At 42.5% G+C, this 22,897-nt stretch overlaps 1 protein-coding gene across 2 annotated transcripts in view; it reads left to right on the top strand.

The window, feature by feature from the left end:
• Positions 1-22,897, top strand: part of MYO16 (myosin XVI) — a 554,921-nt gene that overhangs the window by 309,590 nt on the left and 222,434 nt on the right. For both annotated transcript variants that reach the window (XM_059902572.1, XM_059902571.1), the window contains exon 16: positions 7,415-7,562. In XM_059902572.1, coding sequence (XP_059758555.1) covers positions 7,415-7,562 — 148 coding nt within the window. The remainder of the gene's footprint in view (positions 1-7,414; positions 7,563-22,897) is intronic.

The raw sequence follows: 22,897 nt of genomic DNA on the forward strand, positions 1-22,897 counted from the left end.
TGATTCCAACTCTGTTGACTGTAGACCAAGTCTCCCCCCTTATTTCTTCCCCAGCACTTGTCAAAATCTGAAAGCGTCCTTTCGCATTTGTCTGGTTGTTGTCTGTGACTCCTCTTAGGATACAGGTTTGCCGATGGCAGAGCGCTTGTCTGTCCGGGTGCACAGTAGGCCTGCGTTCAGCATCTGTTGGATTACAGACTCTGAGGCGTGGCACTGGGGAGCGATCACAGTGAAGCAGTCATCATTCAGTTCAGGGAGGGGACTGTGTGAACGCCTCAGGAGCTCATTCATGCCAGCAAAGAACACCATTACTGAGAGTGTGCAATAGTCAAGGAAAGTTATCAACATTTAACTCTGGATTATTTTTTGTAAATTAGAGCCGATTCTCTTCATAATGAGAGTTTGTGTGTGCTAAGGGTAGAACCATTATCTGCCTCCTGAGTGTGGAGACTGGCAAAACAGAAATGTGCTGAAGGGTCTACAAAGGTAGGAGGACCCAGAACCCATGTGTGGGAAGGGAAGAATAATTGGCTCCTTGTCTTTTCTGTGCCTTGAAGACACCCAGGCTTATTGAAGTGGAAACTGAAATTTACTAACAGGCAGAGATGTTTCCCAATAAACATGCCAAGGCTGTGTTACCTACTTGGGAAAGTTAAAACTTAGAGTGAACACAAAGAGATGGAAAATATATTAAGATGTTTGCATTTTGTTTTTTCAAACCTTGATTTTAAATAGACAGACAAATAAATAGTTTTCATCTTCATGGATGTCATCATCAACTACCCTTAATATTATACTCTCAGTTCTTTTAAAAGTTTCAGAATGGCCGTCATCAAAAAGTCTATAAATAATAAATGCTGGAGAGGGTGCGGAGAAAAGAGAACCCTCCTGCACTGTTGGTGGGAATGTAAATTGATACAGCCACTATGGAGAACAGTATGGAGGTTCCTTAAAAAACTAAGAATAGAACTAACATATGAGCAAGCAATCCCACTCCTGGATATGAATCCAGAAAAAACATGGTTCAAAAGGATACATGCACCCCAGTGTTCATTGCAGCACTGTTTACAATAGCCAAGACATGGAAGCAACCTAAATGTTCATAGACAGATGAATGGATAAAGAAGATGTGGTATATATACAATGGAATATTACTCAGCCATAAAAAAAGAAATAGTGCCATTTGCAGCAACATGGATGGACCTAGAGATTATCATACTAAGTGAAGTAAGTCAGACAGAGAAAGACAAATGTCATGATATCCCTTATATGTGGAATCTAAAAAAAAGATACAATGAACTTATATACAAAGCAGAAATAGACCCACAGACATAAAAAACAAACATGGTTATCAAAGGGGAAGGGGGTGGATAAATTAAGAGTTTGGGATTATCATATACACACTACTGTATATAAAATAGATAACCAACAAGGATCTACTGTATAGCACATGGAATTATACTCAATATTTTGTAATAACCTATAATAGAAAAGAATCAGAAAAAGAATATATATATATACAAAACTGAATTACTTTGCTGTACACCTGAAACTAGCACAATATTGTAAACCAACTATACTTCAATTAAAAAGAAAAGTTTCCGGGAATTCCCGGGCAGTCCAGTGGTCAGGACTCAGTGCTTTCACTGCCGAGGGCCTGGGTTTGATCCCTGGTTGGGGAAGTATGATCCCGCAAGCCATGCGGTGTGGCCAAAAAATTAAAAAAAAATTTTTTTAATGAAAAAAAATGAAATAAATTAAAAAAAATATTTCAGAGTGCTTTAATTGATTGCATCTCCTTTGAAGAACAGCATCTTTTAGTGCAAACAGCCTGGGCTTTGGAGATAAGCCAGTTGGGTTTAAATCTGAAAAGGCCTGCAGTAGGATTTAAATGAGGCAAAGTTGGAAAAGCACCTAGCACAGTGCCTGGTACACAGTAGATACTTTAAATGGTGATTCCTCCTCTTGGGATCCAGGAAGCCTGAGATCTTTGTTTCTTTTTGTCCCCACTTACGGATGGGGAAAGTGAAGTTAAGAGGGACGTGGAGATGCCAGTATCAGATTCAGGACTGGGGACCGTACTTTGGACTCCTGATTGAGGCACCGTTCACCTATAACACCCCCGGCATTACTGATCCTGGAGAGTGAAGTCAAAAGTAGTGCCTGGGAGTGAAAGAGAGACTATTTGGCTGTATTAATTAATCAGCAATGTGCTTTTGGTGATTGCTGATTGAAGGCATGATGGGCATTTCTGGGAAGAGGTCTTATTAGTCATATACTGATAACCACTTGGGTGGGCAGAGTGAGAGTGGGTGCTGGAAGTTTCTGGAAGCCAGTGGAAGGACACCTGGAGCACTTGACCTTCTTGAAGGAGAGGGAGGTTTATCTCTTCCACCTCCTTTCATCTTGAACAAAAATGGGTATAGCTCTATAAGATCCTTTCACTGCATATTATGTTACATATAATCTGCAAACATATATATTTTTTCAGTAGTGAAACTTTCTGGAAGACCTACTCACATAGATTTCTGGAAAGATGGAGGATCACAAGTATATTTCCAGTCAAGAATATTTCTGACATAAAATATTTTTTAAAACGTGCAAGTCTTCAGAAGTCAAGAAATTAGTAGAAACTTTCTGTGCATGGACACTTGCGTGAATGAGTCAGAAACATTTTTAACTTCAGAACCTATCATTTTCCTTCCATTATTCCAGTTTCATTTTAAACACAACAGAAAGACCTGCATTTTCCCCATTCGGAAGAATATTAGAGTCTCACAGAAATTTGAATTTTTGGTTGTTTTGAATTTTTGGTTGTTTTCTTCCATCTAAAATCTCCTTAAAGTTGGACTTTAAAAAAAAAAATCCTACTGATCAGAAATTCTTCTAATCCACAGCATTTTATTCACTGCTGGAGATGCACTAACTAGGATGATACTGGTTTTGAAAGATGAAAGGTACTGAGGTCAGTCTATGATGTGGGATTTGCTGAGTGCTGAATGCTGCTTTAAATTGAGCTTGTGTGTTGGCTTGAACAAGTGGGCATAAGGTCAGTCTTTTCTCTGAGCATAGAAGCTTGATGGTCAGAAGGTCACCACTTAGCCCTCCATTTTCACCTGATATTCCGTTAGTTGGTGACCAGAAAATAACAGTGGGGACAGCTATGACAGTTTATTTCCTATGTGTACAGATTTTTAGAAATATTCTCTTGAGCAGTTAATTACTTCAGGGTTAATATTATCAATAACAAATGGAACACATTTTCAGCATTTTGCTTAAGAAGGAAAAAGTAGGAAAGCAAATTTAATAATTAAGACCTCAACTTGAAATTACCACCTGATTAAATACTCATGGAGAAATGGAAAAGAAACCACACCACCTCATTCTAATTTTACCATCACCTTCGGGCTTTAATGCTGCTAATTAAAGGGGTATTTTGAAAGAGTCTTTCTTTATGCACTTTTGATAACTTTTCTAGAAGGTGTCTAATGAGACAACTTTTCTTACTAAGGTTTATTAATTTTGAGATTTTTTTTAAAGCACTGATCATCATTCTGACTGACTAAATTGACCACTTACAAAATTTATAGGAATAAAGCACTGCAGTAGTGGTTCCATTTGTTCAAGTAGATTTGCTATCTAAAACCCAAATTGGGAGACCTCACAGTTTTTGCTTTTAGAGGCTGGACTCTGGAATAATTAACAGCAGACTCATTACACGAAATTTGGTTTATAGTTCAAATGGAGGGAAAAATTAAATTCATTTTCCTTCCTAAAACTGCTATTTTTTTGATCCCAAAAATTATCGACCATGAATTCTTACTTCAAAGTGGAAAACTATAGTAATTCACAGTTGCATTTAAAATTCAAATACATAACTGTTTACTGACCATTCATAATGATAAGAATAAACCTAAATTCAAATAAAAAGAATACTCCAGAAACAGTAGGATTTTCAGCATGCCAAATACATGGTCCTAAGTTCTGATTAACACTAGATTCTGAATTTCCAGTCCTATCTTTGAAGCAAAACTGGGGTTGTGATTCCCAAATTGCATACTTTCGTCATTTCTCACGTACTATGAACGAAATGTGGGTTATTTTTTCTTTCGCTTTTGTAATGTTTAAAGGCAGAGGAGCAAATAATGAATCCTTGATATGAGTCCTACTAATACATGTGAGGTCACAATAAACCAGGAAGATGACTGGGCATTATTCACATTGCGCCTGCTTTACTTACAGACACATTACTTATTTCCTCCCTGACTAGAATGTAAACTTTATTGTTGAAGGACCAGTATCATTATCTACCACTGCACTACAAACCACAATTTAGCTCCCTCTTATAATTCCAGTATATTAGGTCTTGAAACCTTAGTACCATTCTGTATATTAAATTGTATCTTCATGAATTCACGTAGTATATGCCTTTGCTGCAGTGAGTTTCTTCCAGTGTTTCCAGCAGTGAGAGACCATTGTCTGTATCTCTTGTCCTTAATAGTGCAGCTATAAAAACCTTCTGAGCTGTTTGACAGTACTACTTGCTAATGTCTACAGCAGAGCATTTAAAATCAATGCCTACTGATATATACCCGAGCAATATGTACCTGCAAATTTTGAGACATTAATCAAGAAAATTCTAATACTTATTTTGGTGGCTTTGTTATAGGCAAGGACATGTCTTGTTTCAGATTATATTTGTGCAGAAAAGTATATGTTGGGTCAGAAACAAGGTAAGAATGTCCCCTCTCACCACTCTCTTTCAACACCATACTGGAAATCCTAGCTAATGTAATAAGAAAAAGAAAAAAAAGGTACACATATTGGGAAGGAAGAAATCAAGCTGTCTTTGTTGATTTGATTTTAGAAATCTGAAAGAATCATCATCAACAACAACAACAACAAAAACTCCTGGAACTAATTAGTGATTGTAGCAAAGTTTCAGGGTATAAGGTTAATATACAAAAGTCAGTCGCTTTCCTGTGTATCATCAATGAACAACTGGAATTTGAAATTAAAAACACAACACCATTTCCATTAGCACCAAAACAAAAATACTTAAGTATAAATTTAGCAACATATGCACATGATCTTCGTAAGGAAAACTACAAAACGTTGATGAAAGAAAGCAAAGAAGATCTGAATGGTGAGACACTCAATGAATAGGAAGGCTAGGAAGACTCAGTATTGTTAAGATGTCCATTCTTCCCAATTTGATCTATAGATTCAGTACAATTCCAGTAAAAATTCCTGAGTTACTTTGTGGGTATTGACAGAAAGTTTGTATGGAGAGTTAAAAGATCCAAAATAGCGAACACAACACTGAAAAAGAAGAACAAAATTGGAGGACTGGCCCTACCCAACTTTAAGACTTACTGTAAAGCTACAGTAATCAAGACAGTGTAGCACTGGTGAAAAAATAGACAAATAGATCAATGGAACACCAATAGAGAGCACAGAAATAGACCCACATAAACATGGTCAACTAATCATTGACAAAGGAGCAAAGGCAATTCAATAGAGAAAGGATAGTCTTTTCAATTAATTATGCTGGAAAAACAGAACATCCACAGGCAAAAAAACCACGAATCTAGGCACAAAGATATCACGAAAAATAGCTCAGATAGATCATAAATCTAAATCTAAAAACAAAACTATAAAACTTTTAAAAGAGAATAGAGGAGAAATTTTACGTGACTGTGGGTTTGGCAATGACTTTTTTTTTTTAATAAACTTATTTTATTCTTGGCTGCATTGGGTCTTCGTTGCTGCGCGTGGGCTTTCTCTAGTTGGGGCGAGCGGGGGCTGCTCTTCGTTGTGGTGCGCGGGCTTCTCACTGCGGTGGCCTCTCTTGCTGTGGAGCACGGGCTCTAGGCACGCGGGCTTCAGTAGTTGTGGCTCACGGACTCAGTAGTTGTGGCTCACGGGCTCTAGAGCACAGGCTCAGTAGTTGTGGCGCACGGGCTTCATTGCTCTGTGGCATGTGGGATCTTTCCGGACCAGGGCTCGAACCCCTGTCCCCTGCATTGGCAGGCGGATTCTTAACCACTGCGCCACCAGGGAAGCCCGGCAATAACTTTTCAGATACAACACTAAAAGCACAATCCGTGAAAGGATTAATTGATAAGCTAAACTTCATTAAAATTCAAAATTTCTGTTCTGTGAAAGACACTGTTAAGAGAATGAAATGATGAGCCATAGGCTGGGAGAAAATATTTGCAAAAGACATATTTGATAAAAAATTGTTGTCTAAAATATATGGAGAACTCTTAATATTCAACAGTAAGAAAACAACTCAGTTTTAAAAATGGGCAAAATACCTGCACGGACATCTCACCAAAGAAGACAGGCAAATGGAAATAAGCATATGAGAAGATGTTCCACGTTATACGTCATCTAGGAAATGCAAATTCAGACAAGGATGAAATACCACTGCACACCTGTTAAAATGGCTAAAATCCAAAACACCAACAACACCAAGTACTGGCGAGGATCTGGAGCAACAGGAACTCTGATTTATTGCTTATGGGAACACAAAATGGTACAGCCACTCTGGAAGATAGTTTGGCAGTTTCTTACAAAGATCATAGTCTTACCATATGATCTGGGAATCACATTCCTTGACATTTACTCAACTGAGTTGAAAACCACATCTGCACCTAATGTAGACATAAATATTTATAGCAGCTTTATTCATAATTGCAAAAACTAGAAGCAACCAAGATGTTTCTTAATAGCTGAATGGATAAACAAACTGTAGTATATTCATGCAATGGAATAGTATGGGCTATAAAGCCGTGAAAAGACAAAAAAGCAACTTTAAATACATATTATTAAGTGAAAGAAGCCAATCTGAAAGGGGCACATATTGTGTGATTCCAACTATATGAAGTTCAGGAAAAGGCAGAACTATAGAGACAGTAAAAAGATCATTGGTTACCAGGGGTTGGGAGAGAGGGAGGGGTGAGTAGGTGGATCACTGATTTTTAGGGCAGACTATTCTGTATGATACTGTAATGGTGCACACATGACATGCACATTTCTCAAATCCCATAGAACTGTACAACACAAAGAGCGAATACCAATGTAAACTACGGACTTTAGTTAATAATAGTGTATCAGTATTGGTTCATTCATTTTAACATATGTACCACTCTAGTGCAAGATGTTAATAATAGGGTAAGCAGCATGTTAGGGAGGGGAGAGAGAGGGTATGTTGGAACTCTCAGTACTTTCTGCTTAATTTTTCTGGGCTTAAAAAATTTCTCTAAAAATAAAGTCTATTATTTTGTTATTAAAAGGTCTGTGCTTGAAAAGAAGCTCCATTATTATTTCTTCTAATTAATATGTGTAAATTTATGGAAATGAAACTAATAATGCCATTTGACAGAATCCCTTTTCTTTTCTTAACCAGCCAGAATTTATACATATATGCTAGAGAAATCCAGACTTGTTTCACAACCTCTTGGCCAGAGCAATTTTCTCATCTTCTCCTTGTTGATGGATGGGTTATCTGCTGAAGAAAAGTATGGACTCCACCTTAACAATTTATGTGCCCATCGGTAAGTGATTATGCATTTTCAGTCTGGTAGTTCTGCCTTCAAATTGTGGCTGCATTTTAGCGGTCTTAAATTTTCTTCTTATTTTTCAGAGAAGAAATGGTGACTTCTTTTAGGAGAATAATTGGATATACTATTAGATTAGAACTATCTGTATAACGGGGTTATTACCGTTTATTGAGTGTTTAGGTGACGTTTTGTGTATGTGTATTAACTTATGTTTCCGTTTTCCTAGTTTTCAGATCAGAATACAAAATTAGCGCACATATAAACTTTTATATTCCTTTGCTGTATTTTGGATATAACATTAGTTATGCATTCCTAATTTTCAGTAGTCTTTTGAAATAATGGGACATAATATTTGAGCAATTATGATTCATTAGTAACAGATGAGGTTACATAATGGCTTAAGATGAACAATACACGTAAACTGGGGGGCTGATTTTCTGCAATGCAGGAGGAGAGTGTTTGTTAAAATGAGGATGCCTTGGTCACAGGAGGGCCGCGGAGGGGAGGGGTCTTAAGACCGTGAGCTGAGGGGTGTCTTTGCAATGTGTGCATTTCCGCCGACTGCCTGATCCGGTGTGTCTTCCCGCAAGGACTGGTCCAGATTTGGATGGGATGGGAACGAGCCAATAAGGAGAGTAAACCCCATTCAGAGGAGAAGTGGGTGAGAGATGGGAGAGAGAGGGAGCTGGGTGTGAGGGTCCAAACACAACAGTGAATTCCTGGCAAAGCAGGGAGGAGCTGGACTCTGAAAGAGACATGGATGTACTTCAGATATCTATTGACACCTGATTTATTGTTTACTGGCTGTTTGTTACTGGATTCAAGAAGAATGGTGTGAGTGGTCATGACTTTATGAGAACTTTTGTGAGAGAAAATAAAGGATGCTTGGGGAGGAGGAGCATGGCCTGAGGACCAATCATGCTGTTTGAGAGTTGAAGGTGGAGAGCTGATTGGACAAGTAGGTGGAGATGTCAAGTGCAAGCTGAGAGACTGGGGATTTTCCAGGGGCGACGGGGTCTTAGTGGAGTGGAACCCCTAGACCTGTCGGAGAAGGGACAGAACAATATCTGTGGTCGCCATTGTCGGGGTTGGCGGGGGGTGTATGATGTGGGGCGTGGGACCGGGGGAGGGGAATGAATTGGCCGTATTCGAAGTCACTGTTACGTGATTAACAGCTCTCATTCAGTTTCTCTGAAAGTATTACATCCAGCAGTATAGATACACTTTATCATGTCAAACAGGAGACATGAAGTAAGAAAGCCTTATCAAAATTGTTTTGTAAGTAAGAGACTATTTGGAGATTTACTGTCCCCCCAAAACAACAGGAATTCCGAAGAAGAAAACACCGATATCAAAGCATGATTGCCCAGACGAAAGTGATTTAAAAATAGAGATTCTAAGCTACCAGAGCATTAGAAATGTTTTTTTATCAAATCCCTTCATTTCATGAAGGAGAAAATCAAACCCAGAACCATAAAGAGGTCTATACCGAAGTGAATATATTATACAACAGCAGTATTGAGAAACCCCATTACTTGGAATTCATTTTTTGTTTTTCTACATCGCACATCTCTAATGGGAGGAAAAGCCTCAGATTGGAGACCGTGGGGTAGGTGTTCAGGGCAGCCTGTGAGGAAGAAAAGTCTTGGAGTTTTGTGTTCCTGATCTTTCTTATTGCAAAAGCTCAAAGCTGATAGCAGACCATTGGCTTCGGTGCGTCCGTGCGTGTGGCCACGTGCATGTACATGCGTGTGCCCACGTGCATGTACATGCGTGTGCTTGGTATTGCAGACGCGGAGCCACTGAAGAACAAAAGGCAACAATCTAATCCAGCATTCAGAGAGACAATTCAACTTCTTGGTCTGTGGCTTGGACCCCTCTTTTGAAGTGTGAGAGCGTGTAGGAGAAAACAAGCATTTCTTTATTGACCTCCATTCCAACATCCGTTTCTCTTTGCAAAAGAGGGTTTGGAATCACTTAGGCTATTTAGAAAGTCAAACGTCAGGGGTTGCTTTGTGAGAAGCTCCGACAGGAAAGAACTCAGAAAAATCATGAATAATTCAAGTCCCTTGAACAAAGAAGTTATTTTATTAAAATGAATTATAAATATCTAATGGGCACAAAACAACATTCCTCAATAAAAATGTACACCGCCACTCCGGATTCATAAACGATATCCATTGGAACATTTGTACAATGAGAACTCCACAGACAAAATATTCTTTCATAATAAGACAAGCTGTTTTGCAAGTTAGAATGCATTGTACATCCCAATATTTTTGTGATTTGTGTTATATGGCTCTTCTAACAGTTACAGTATTCGTGGGTTTTCTCACTTTTACAGTGCTGGTCAGGCTTGAGGAGCTCATATTTGTGTGATACTTGAATTTGGGTTGGGGTATCATCTTTGCTTAGTAATTACACATATTAGGTACCACAATTTTGGAAGTTGTTTGGCTGGTTTACAATCAGTAGTATAAAGTTGAACTTGTTAGCCTTCTAACCTTTCAAAATTGATGATTCTTCTGAGTTTCCTCCTTGAAATCAGTATTCATAGGTAAAGTAGATCACTGTGCATATAAAAATATAAACATGAGCAATATATAAATAAATCTGTATAAACATAAACAATATATAAATAAATATATAATATTGCTTATATATAAACAATATTATTATCATCACACCTACTTATCTGATTTTATTTAAAAGATGTTGATATGTCTATTAAATAGAACAAATCAGCACCTTTATTACCATCTGAATATTCCTTTGCTTATTCAATACTTATTCCATAATATAACTTGTCTTGAAATTTTGATGAAGTATGTTGAGTCTTAAAGCAAACGTTACAAAATTTTGCAAGCCTGCCTCCTTCAAATACATCTTTTCTTTATTACTACCAATTCATTACCCACATGAAACATAAAATAGGCATGGAGCAGGAATTGTGAGCTGAAGGCATATCCAATGTTTATCACATGTCCTTACATGATTAGAACTCCAGAGAGAAGAAAGTATTGTTGTAACTAATGCTACTGTAATTAAAGCTACAAAAGTGTTTTTTTTTTTTTTTAACTTTGACTCTGTTTTTGGAACTAAAAGTTTTCAAAGTCTCACATGAAAATTTATGGAGGTTTATTTCAGTGTTAAATGCACCTAAAAATACTTCCTTGTTTGTAAAATTGGAACAGTATCTAGAACAAGCAGATAGCACTCTTGCTTATGGAATAGAAATGATACAGATATAGACATCAGCTCCTACAGCTTAACTGAACGAAAACAATATTTATAACACTTTGCATAAAATCTTTCTGGACAGATTGTTTAAACAACGGCAACAAGAAAAATGTCTATAGGTCTTAACAAGAAAAATGTCTATAGGTCTCAACATTTTGAGCGGTGGCAGTGAGAGTGCATTGGTCGAGAATTCCCACTAGATGGCACACTCTCCACAAAGTTAGACGGGAGCAAAAAAAAAAAAAAAGAATCCATCATTAAAGGTTTCTTTTTTATTTATGGTTCTTCCTATGATTTTCTTTTTCTTTTTCCTGGCTGTTTGTTTTTCAAGTTTTATTTCAAAAAATTTTAAGTAATACTAACATTACATCTGGGCAATAAATGTCATTTATGTTTCTGGGAATTGAGATTTAATGAAAGTTAGAAATAGTCATTAATTGCTTATCTTCAACCTACTTTAAACAGCTTCTATGGGTGTAGTCCCAGAACAGTTGGGCTCTGAAATACAAAGAAATTATTCCTAATCTCCCTTCATATTGATTAATGATGGAAATGATTGTGGTGCTACATAAGAACATTCTCAGCAAAGGTCAGATTTTGAATTATAAGCTGAGAGCAAGCGATGTTTGACTCAGTGCATGACCTGTTTCTAACCTTGCGTGTTAGTGAAAGGAAACTGACTCACTGAGTACGTGAACTTGTAAGTGCTGCCCGGGTACACCTGTCACAGTAGATGCTGCAGCAATGAACTCTCAACGAATGTTCAGTTTTTGCTAAGGATTTATTACATGCATTGAACTTAAGTTGAGAAAGACACATAATTTGTAAAAAGGTAAGGGTAAACTTAAGTATTCTTTGAGGATGATCTTGTGATATAATAAAAGATTTACTCAGTACACGTTTTAGGCATGCAAACTTGAAGGTGCTCCCAAGACAAAGATTTGGGACAGGAGGTGTTATATTTTTTTTCTTTTTTAAAAAAATTTTTATTGAAATATAGTTGATTTACAATATCATGTAGGTTTCAGGTATACAGCACAGCGATTCGGTTATACATGTATATATATTTTTTCACATTCTTTTCCCTTACAGGTTATTACATAATATTGAGTATAGAAATCACAGATATTTTCATTTCATACTACGGTAGTTATAGATATCTCCAAGTATCATTTACACTCTTGCTGCTTTAGATTTACAGTAGTTATGAGACTTGTGGCTAGATCTTGTTTTTGTTTGTTTGTTTTTAATTTAATTTAACTTTTTTATACAGCAGGTTCTTATTATTTATCTATTTTATACATATTAGTGTATATATGTCAATCTATAATCTATTTCTAACTGATTCTATTATTAATTATTATATAAATGATAATCACAGTCGTAATATATGCAACTTATGGAGCACTTACCATAGGTCGGTCCCTCTCCTAGTTCTCCCTTGTCTCGGCGAATCCTCGCCGGTAATTAAGCAGAAGATGCAGGACCGCATTCTCATTGGATGGCCCAGGACATGAGGATGGAGGGGTCAACCAGGAGCCAAGTTTGACTCTTGGCCATAACCCTGTATTGTCTCTGCAACAACGTTGCCTATAAAATAACACCAGCTGCCTTTGCACCTTTGCATCAAGGAGATTTGAAAGAAAAGGAGAGGGAAAGCACATGGTCAGTCTGTATGTGTGTTTTTATTTACAATCGGTTAAGCAAAACTAACTTAGGACATGCTAGAGTCTGTTCCCTCTAACTACCATAAAAAGCAATTCTGGGTCATTTCTTTATCCAGTAACATAAGAAAAATTTTGAAGTGCATTCATTACGCTAGCTGAAGGTTACATTGAAAATATAAAGAGGGTTGGATCACCCCTGCCAATGAGCAGGTAAATTTCACGTGTGAAAAGCCAGCAGGAAGAAGTCAGGGCCCATGGCTTTCTAACTTCCTTCCATTCGTGAATTATGTCCACCCAGCAGCGGAGGGGGGAGACGAAGGAGCACGCAGATGTCAGGCACTGCGCTCGGCCTCTAGCTTGTCCTCAGAACCCTACGGAAGAGGGGAGAAGAGCCGCGGTAACCTAAGTTGTGTTCGTCATAAATATGAAGCACAGATACGTGCTACTTAGCACATAGCCTGCCTCAAGGCCACTTAGCTGGTAAATGTAGTCAGTGAAAGCCTGGTTCCAAACCCAGGTATATTTTTGGCTTCCAGTTTTCTGTTCATCAGAATTGCTTGATTCCTAGTGTCAGATGCCCAACTCTCACACACTTAAGAACAAAAAAAAAAAGAAAAAAGGAGAAGGACTCAGAGGGTCACATAACTGGAGAAAAGAGAAGTTACGCTTGGGTGGGATAACTAGACCCAGGAACTCAAGTGCTGCCTCTGTGTCTCTCTGTCTCTGTCTCTCTCTGTGTCTCAGTCTCTGTCTCTCCCTTTCTCTCTCTCTCTCTCTCTCTCTGTGTCTCTCTGTCTGTCTCTGTCTCTCTCTCTGTGTCTCAATCTCTGTCTCTGTCTCTCTGGCTCTGTGTCTGTCTCTCCCTCTCTCACACACACACGTCTGTTTTACTTGGCTTGTGTTTCTAACACGGGGGGGAATCCAACACAGGCAGCCCTAACCTTCCACATCTCAGGAACCCTGGACGGAAAGCAAAGCTGTCTTTCTCAAAGATGCCACCTTGGCGCCCAGCACAGGCCGGGCCTGTGTCTCGTTTGCACAGCTTCTCATCTGTGTGCTTCTTCAATCCCACCCCTTACACTCAGGGCAGATCAACATTTGATAAATTCCAATTTAACTATAAACTTCCTAGCTCCAAAGTCTTTAATAAATATTGCTTTTCTGTCATATCACATGACGTCTCCTGGCCTTGTTGCAAGGCAACAGATCTGACCAGGCCTCAAGGAATTTAGGGGAAGGGGTTGTTAATATGTTCTTCGAGGTTTTCTCTGTAGTTGCTCAGCCTATAGGAGTGGAGGTGAGTATCAGTCAAGTGAAAACTTAGTTGTTTGCTGATTGAAGAAAATAGACTTTCAAAAATCCAAAAATCTAATTTTTAGTATATATATATTTACATATGTATACAAATAAATACATACATACATACACACACACACACACACACACACACATATATGAATAAAGAACATATGTTTTCCCCAGAGTTTAGGATGAGGGCAGTTGTGGCTTGTGTAGTGTAGCTTGCATAGGTCTGAAAACATGGCAGTAATTGTTTCTCACCTAAAGGAAGACTCATCCCACCTCAGGACCGCAAGGCAAGCACTCACTGAAAATGACCTTCACATCTGCTCCTGTGACCTTCCTCCCTCCTTCTCAGTCTCTCTTTGTCTCTGTCTCTCTCCCTTTAAAATTATTTCCTCTTAGAAATTACTGCATTGTATTCTAAGTTATGAGGAACTGTATCGAGATGCTAAACAGGCAAGGTGTAGAGAATAATCCACGTGTAAATGGGTGCGTGGCTTTCGCAGGCTGCAGAAGCTTGTAGAGGAGACCACAGTCTCCCCGAGTGCTTGTTTGGTGACTCCACTGCCATCTTGGAGGGACTTGTTCCCAGTTCTGTGTGTGTGAATTTGTCTCCTTTCCAAACCCTGTGACTGTAGCAGACAGCACCCCGCGCTCGGCTGTGACGCTTCTCCAGTTCCGTCCGCCCATATCTGCCCGGTGGATGCAGTCGGTGGTGGTCCTCCTCCCCCAGCCCACCAGCCGGTCTCCCCGGCCCCTTGCACTTAGCAGCCCCACGTGGCTGTGCTCACTGGGCCTTCCTCGGGGTCAGGAGTGGGGCGACCGTCTCCTTGCGACAGGCCTGCTGAGTGATTCAAGCTCAGAGCCCAGGTGAAGGTCACTCAGCCTCCCAGCCCACGTCTGCTTCAGCCTTGTCCCCTTACTGACTCAGTGACCATTCCCCAGTTTTCTGAGACACGCCACAAAAATCGGCGCTGTCCACACACACACACTCCCCCATGATCTCCCCAGTTTCCTTTGCGGTTCACAGAAAGGACGGCCTTGACAGGGCGCAGTGGCAGATGAGATGCTGTCGTCATCCTTTCCATACAACCACATCACTGAGTCGATAAACACTGGCCGCTGTTAGCGAAGAGGCACCTGTGCAGCCTGTGAAGTCAAGTCCCGCACCTGCTGACGTTTAGGGGGACTCGTCCTCTGTATGGGGTGACTGTCTCTTGGCCGTCATCAGTATTCTGTGACAAATATGTATAAACTGCTAAGAACAGTGCACTTAGCTGAAAGGACACAGTTTCAATTTATTTATTTTTGGCTGCGTTGGGTCTTCGTTGCTGCACGCAGGCTTTCTCTAGTTGCGGCGAGCGGGGGATACTTTTCGTTGCAGTGCGCAGACTTCTCATTGCCGTGGCTTCTCTTGTTGCGGAGCACGGGCTCTAGGCCCACGGGCTTCAGTAGTTGTGGCATGTGGGCTCAGTAGTTGTGGCGCACGGGCTCAGTTGCTCCGTGGCATGTGGGATCTTCCCAGACCAGGGATCGAACCCGTGTCCCCTGCCTTGGCAGGTGGATTCTTAGCCACTGCGCCACCAGGGAAGTCCCAAGGACACAGTTTAAACCCGCCTCTTGCTGGCTGGGTAATTTGGGAAAATCGGGCAACCTCTCTCTGCTTCCCTTTGCCCCTCCGTGACACAGGGCTGACCTCGGAGCGCTGCTGTGAGTGAGGACTGCACAGGCTGCCTCGAGAAGGTCCTAGAAAGCGGCATACAAGGAACAGCAATATTGTTGATATTATCATAGGCGGCTCTTTCCCATCTGAGTCACGTGGGGACAGCTGAAGGGATAACTGTTTTGAAAAAGATGACGAGCTAGTGTCAGAACTTGAGTTCCTGTAGAAGCGCTGGGTCTGGGGAAGGCTTCTTCCAAGCCTGTGTCTCTGCCCCCATGCAGCTGGGCCCAGGGACCTTCCCCAGCTTCTGCTGCGTGAGTCGGGCTCTGAGTCTGCGGTCACTGTGATGTATTACTTGTTTCAGTTATCGAAACGTAATTGGATCTTTTGATGAAGATCAGCACAGCCCTTTTGAAGAGGTGAGGGCAGCTGAGAGCAGGTGTGGGAAGGAGGACGGGTTGGTGGGGGGGGGGGGGCACGGCCGCAGCAGGTGCTGATGGGTTGAGAAATCAGAGGGTCTCCCATCAGCCCTGCGGCCGGGCTTCTCCGACAGAGAGCACCTTGTTACTCTTACTGAGGTACCAGGGAAAGTGCAGCCCTGGGCAGGACCTGGACACTCCTGGAGGGCTTCCTGTTCACATTTTCCCTGCGGCAGAAAATCAGTTCAGAGGCTTCAGATGCTTTGCCTTTCTGTACCAGCTAGAAGTAGAAAAACAAACCAAAAAAAAAATAGAGATTTTCTTTAAGTCCAAAACCCTGCACTTATTTAATCAGAGATGATGATGACCTCAATACGATTTCGGAATGCACGATTTGTTACCAATAATCTGTCTCCTCAAGTGGATTCTGTTAGTTCAAACCAGATGTGCGTTGTGCATATTTCAGGGTGGGTTCTGAGACTGATAACATGATGTGGATATTTATGTAGAATCCTACGGTAAAACGTGTGTGTTTATGTGTGTGCACACAGATCTAAGATTGCATTCCAGGCCGTGATAAGACGGAGCGCTTTGAAGCTAAGGCTGTTTATTCTCGTAACTCCACAGGGGAATCTGAAAGCGTGTGGGAGGAATAATTAAAATCAAATAACCAACATTTGCTCGGGCTAAGAACTTGATGTTTATCATCTCACTTTATCCACAGCCCAGCCTGACACAAGGTTGAGTGAATCACCCAAAGTCCCATCCTAGGAGTCTCTCTTAAACACCTCACATTTCTGCCTCTCAAACCCTGATTTCTCGGTAACAGATGAAAGATTTTGCAGAAATATTTGAAAAGGAGCCACAAAAGATCACGGTACCCAGAGAAAGGCTCTCTGACCCCTGAGGGGAGGCTGGGGCCCCCGAGGGCACAGATCACAGCTGCTCCTCCCGTCTGGGTACCCGGTAGCCCGCTGGGAGAATGCTAGCTGACCAAAGGATGCCGTTAAATGTGGTTCAGACCCGGGCGAATTCAGACACAGAGAAGAATGAAGAGATACAGGAACTGGTGGTAAAGTGAAGACAGGGCAGCTAAGTGAGTGTCTAAGGGTGTCCAAGCCGGGCGGGATCACTGCACAGGAAGGGGGCTGCTGACTGCTGACGGGGCGACTGCTGAGGGCTGTGGGGTCTCATTCCCAGTGAGGATGGAGAGGGAAGGAGAAACGGGACCTCTGGCCCGTCTGGCCCCGCGCCGCCTGCCCCAGCCCACCCGTCCACCAGCACCACGCCCACTCTCCCTTCCCCCAAGACCCAGGCTTCTTGGGCCTCTGTCTGCAGCCTTTCCTTACCTTCTGCCGTCTCTGGGCCAGCTCTTTCGTGCAGATTCAGAATTCTCAGTTTTCAAGCCAAGCAGTTTGGGGTCCTTTGTTTCTTGCTTGTTTGAAGGTTTCTGCCACCCCAGGACTTTGTGTTAACCTCATCGTTAATTAAAATCAGATTTTATGGTTACACGAATTACCCTGGAGCCAGACCTTCCCCACCCAGCAACTGTTTACTCTGATCTCAGAACCCGGGTGAGAAGCTGTTCGCCGTGTCTGTTCGGACCGTGGGCTCTCTCATCACTGAAGTCTCTCAGCTACGTGCAGATTCATCCCAGAATCTCAGAGGAAGCAAAGCCCTTCTCCCCTCCTCCACCACCAGTTTATGGCCTTGGTTGGCTTAAGAGGAATTAGCATATTAAAACATTTGCATGCTGGCGCTAATACATAAATCAGATTCTGATATGAAGACGTCTTTGCCCCCCGGGGCACGTGGACGTCTCATAGAAATCTCCAACTGGACGTGTCCCGTCTGAGCTCCTGATGAGCCCAGCCCCCCCGACCCCAAACCTGCGCCATCCTCCACTGGCAATGCCGGCCTTCCAGCCGCCAAGACGAAGTTCCCTGGAGCCTCCTTGATGCCCTTCTGCTCGCAACCACAGACGACCCATCAGCTGGTCCCACTTCCCACTCTCCACTGCCGCCACCCCAGGTGTCACCCGCGTGTCTCCTCTGGATGACGGCACAGGTGTCCCTGGTCCCCGTCAGGGACCAGTCCTCAAGGCAGTAGCCGGAAGGGTTCTTTGAAGCCCTCCTCCGCCAGCCCTGCAGTTTCTCCTCATTCCCCTGAGGGTAGGGAGCCGAGGCTCTATGACCTGGTCCCTCGGCACTGACCTCCCCGGTCTCCCCGCCTGGCCACACCGTGGCCTCCGTATCCTGCTTTGAGTACCTTCCCACCCAGCTTTGCTCTCGCTGCCCCTCTCCCCACAATGCTCTTCCTCCAGACTCCACCGTGGCTCCCTCCTTCCGTCTCCGAGGCTTTGCTCACACCTCCCCTTCCCAGCGAGCCTCCTCACAGGACAGCCCCCCGAACCTCGAGCCCTGCACCCCCAAGCCCTCTTCACGCTCTGCTCACTTCCCTCCGTAGAGCTCAGCACCTTAACACACGCCAGGATTTACTCGTTCAGGGTACCCTCCGTGCCTCGTCTGCCCCCCGCGGCAAGTTACCCTCCATGACGGTGTGGATGATCGTCTGAGTCACGGACCAGTTGCAAGTGGCTGGAATTGCTCTTGGCACAGGATAGGCTCTGAGTAAATCCTTGTGAACTGTGGCACATATGAAAGTATCTGTTTAACTAAAGTCGCTGAGAATGTCTTATCCCCCAAATTGTTGCTGGCGCTCAAGATAAAGAAGGTTTTCAAAATGATGTCATGGCTTTCCTCATTTGGGTTATTATTTACCGTAACCTGGGGCTTTCCAGCACTCATCCTGAGGGTGTTTATATTTTCAGACTTTGTATCTGTTCTGACACGGCTGTCTCTTTTGCAGTTTGAACTCTTTGGGCTGCATGAAACTTCCTTAGAGAACCTGGGAGGAAGCAAAGGGTTTCTGCTGTCTTCACCGTCAGTTTAGGGCCATAGAGTCAAAACATGTGTTTAAATATACCCAGTAGTCTCTGCGTTTATAGAGAGAAAAGTTCATTTGGATGGGACGCTGGCTCGTCCGTCTGCCCCGCTGGACGCCCCTGCTAAGATGTGCGAGGTGTCCTGAGGGTTTGTAGCACATAAGTTGAATCGAAGGAGCTGTGAGTGGGTGGGATTGACCCCCCATCGTGGCTCCTTTCCGTCTCACCAGTGGCCCTGTTGGCTGTCCCTCCTTTCCCCGTGTTCCTGCTGCCGCCCTGGGCTTGGCTGTCATCCTTTCTCACCTGGCATTCTTCAAGTCTCCCCAACACCGACTGGCCCCGCTACCATCCCTGCCCCGCTCTCTTTCGGAAGCAGCAGTCGGATCCCGTCCTGCCCACACCCCTTAAGACCTCCTAGCGTTTTTCCCTGGAGGACAGAATGGACTGCAGTCTCTGGGCTTCACCCACGGAGCCTCCAGCCCGGCCTCTGCGGCCTCGTCCCCGGGAGACACACATCTCCAGGAGCAGCTGAGGAGGCCTCGTGGCCGGGCTGAGGGGAGAGTGAGAAGCGGGGGCTGAGGACGGAGAGGTGGACACGGTGCCACTAGAAAGAGAAGCAGAGGTACCGGCTGCGTCTAAATGTCCATGGAGACGGGAGAGCGGCACAGAGCAAGCACCTAGAGACCAAGGGCCACGAGAAGAGAAACAGGACTGGTGTTTTCTCATGCGGTTTCTGGAGAGAAATAGGAGCAAGACCACAAGCGAAGGCTTCCAGGTGGGCTTATCCCAGACAGGCTCTTTCCGCACCTAAAGGACATGCCGTTCACACTGACAGATGCTCTGGACTGTATCCAGTTCATAATCAGGACACCTTTTGAATTGCTGGTGCCAAAAACATTTAGACGTGGGTGAGGGAGATTAAGAGGTACAATCTTCCAGCTGCAAAATAAATGAGTCACGGTACGAAATGTGCAACGTGGGGATTATAGTCAATAACTATGTAACATCTTTGTACGGTGACAGATCACAGCTAGCCTTCTCATGGTGATCAGTTTGAAATGTATAGAAATATCGAATCACTATGGTGTGTAACAGGAACTAACATAGTGTTGAAGGTCAGTTATACTTCAAAAACAAACAAGCAAACAAACTCAAAGAAAATGAGGTCAGATATATGTTTACAGAGGTGAGGGTTTAGGGGAAGGGGAATTAGATGAAGGTGGTCGAAAGGTACAACCTTCCACTTAAGATGAATAAGAGCTAGGGATCTAAGGTACATCAGGATGAGTATAATTCACACTGCTGTTTTTATATATAAAGTTCAGAGAGTAAATCCTAAGAGCTCTCATCACAAGAAAACATTTTTTTCTATTTCTTTAATTTTTTAGTTGACGTGATGGAGATTCACCCCACTTATGGTGATAATCACTTAAGATGTATGTAAATCAAATCGTTGTACTGTACACCTTAAATTTATACAGTGTTGTATGTCAATTATAGTTTTATTGAGAAAACTGGAAGAAAAAATATATTAGAGAAATAATTTATTTCAGATTGTAGTTCTGTCCAGGTTACAGGCACTGTGTTGGAGGCTAAGAATACCAAGATGTAAGATAACCTGTGACTGGATTTCCAGGGTCCTCCTGTGAAAAAGACCCACAACTAGTTGTAGGTGGACTTTAGCCTGTGATATGACAAATGAGATTCAGCTGTGGACCTCAGCCAAGAAACACATCTGGACAGCATGATGCCCTAGTGATTGGAGGAGCAGGCGTTCCCCAGACAGAGAAGGTCCCAGATGCAGAAATAACAGAACCCAAGGACACTTAGAGAAAGTGAGTGTCTTGCCCAAATACCAGTGATTTTCCTACGTGAGGAAGTAGCAAATGATGCATTATATTTGTACTTGAGCATCTCTTTCTCTTATGCCCTCCTCTGCACAACAGCGAGACTGATCTTCCTCAGTGAGTGATTTCCCGCATCCCTTGGGGAATGTCGAACCTGCCTGTGCTCGACCCTTCCTGGAGATTCTGATGTCATTGGCCTGGGGTGTGGCCTGGGCATTGAGACTCGCCCCGGGATTCGAATGTCCCCTAAGGAGATCCATAGTCTTGGGTGAATCAGGGCTCTGCAGATGCCAGCCGTCCGGAGGTCCCTGATGACGCCTAAATAAAAGTCCAGCTTGTGAAAGGGACTCACAAATAGGGCCTTCTGATCTGGAAATGTATTTATACTTTACAAGACTTTTGAAATTTCAAAAATTTTCCTTGGAGATGAGGTCAAACCGGGCAGGGAAAATATTCTGCTGTGTGGAATCAAATGAAACAAATGGACTTGATATTTCCCTGGTGCCAGGGCAGGAAAGGGTTGAGCACATCACGGAAATTCAAAGCTACCTGAGTTCTCACACACCCCACAAGGCGGCCTTTCCTGCCTTCTCAGCGATAAGGAAATCAACAAAACTCAGAGGGACCTGAACTCTGGAAAGTCCGAAGCCAGGATGACCTTCAGGTCCAGAGTCCGACTGGACTCCACGCTGAGCTGTCCCTGACTGCCACCGTCCTTTCCACCCGGCACATCTTCAGTAAGGTGCCAGGCATTGCCCAGGAAGCCCCTCGGTGAGATTTCTAAAACTTTCTCTTGTGTTAGGAATCCCCCAGCCCATCTCTGCTCAGCCCAAGGTTGAAGGCGACACTGCCCGTGCTCGCCTTTTGAGTTTCCTCCTCTCCCCAGGCTTCCAGGGAGGATGCCCAGGAAAGAGGGATGGGAGAAGCTTGAACAAGAGAGGAAGCTAGGATGGATTCCTGAGGCCTTCAGGAAAAGAAGTGAGGAGAGCAGGGGACCAGCCTGGAGGCAAGGAAGGGTGGGATGAAGGGCAGGATGGCCCATCCAAGTGCCAGACATGTCCTCACACCTCCCGTCAGTAAATGTGTTAAGGTAGTTGTTGTTAACAGTTACGTGAGATTACACTGTATATCATCACGTTCTAGATAAATCTTATACAAAATGTTACATATAATTATATGTAATAATATGATTACGGATATACCTAACTTCTCGTGCTTTATATTTGAGCAGCAATGTGGCACTCATCTAGAAAATCATGTTGCATGGATGTTGACATATAAGAAAAGAATGGCATGTTACATGTAAAGAACTGAACATACGAACAATTGAAAGGGAGAATGGAGTATAGTTTGTTAGGTAAAAGGAGTGTATGTGGACAGCTTACATAGGTTTTGTGAGGGACCACACAAATAGCAGTTCTGTAAAATGAAAATCCATAGAGCCTGAAGCTGTACTTTTGAACTGAAATGGCCTAAAGTAAAATGACGAGCAGAGATGTATCAGGTAAGCAAATGAAAGCTTATACCAAAGTCTGTGCTTTTCATGGAAACACCATATTTCAGGCATTTATAGTATACTTATTAAAAAATTGAGCACATCTTAGGCCATAGAGTAAAGTTTAATAAATTCGCAAATTCAAAAATTGTACAGGGTTTATTGTCTGTCTACAGTGTAATAAAATTAGAAACAAAATACGGAAGTAAAAGCAAACAAACAAAAGGTCACTAGAAAACTAAATATTGATCATTGGTAATAGAAATAAAGGGTATAACCACGGAGGGAGTGACACTAAATAAATAAGAATCCTTTGACGTTGACTCTAAAAGAAATGAAAAATCCAATGAGGTGAGAACCGTAGAAGGAATCTAGCCGGTTTCCATCCCAGAAAGAAGCCACGCCCAGGAAGTTCCTAAGCGAGTTCTTCCAAACCTTCAGAGAACAAAAAATTGTTTAAACCATTGCAGAAATTTAACGACTGAAGAAAATTCTTTGTTCCTTTTTCAGAAGGCATATTATGCAGAAGAGAATCCCAGAGTTCCAATGCTCACACGAAAAGATGCACATTCTCACAAGTAATCAAGGAAATGGAAACTGAAAGAATAATTAGGTACCATTTCACAATGAAAATATTTGCAACAGTAAGAAAAATCAGATAATACAAAGGGTGAGGCATTCTGACACGCTCCCAGTGAGAGTTTAGGTTAGTACAACCACTTTGAAGAACAGTGTTTGGTCAAGTTGGACAC

Source organism: Balaenoptera ricei, chromosome 18, assembly GCF_028023285.1.
Source record: "Balaenoptera ricei isolate mBalRic1 chromosome 18, mBalRic1.hap2, whole genome shotgun sequence".
Classification (NCBI taxonomy): Eukaryota; Metazoa; Chordata; class Mammalia; order Artiodactyla; family Balaenopteridae; genus Balaenoptera; species Balaenoptera ricei.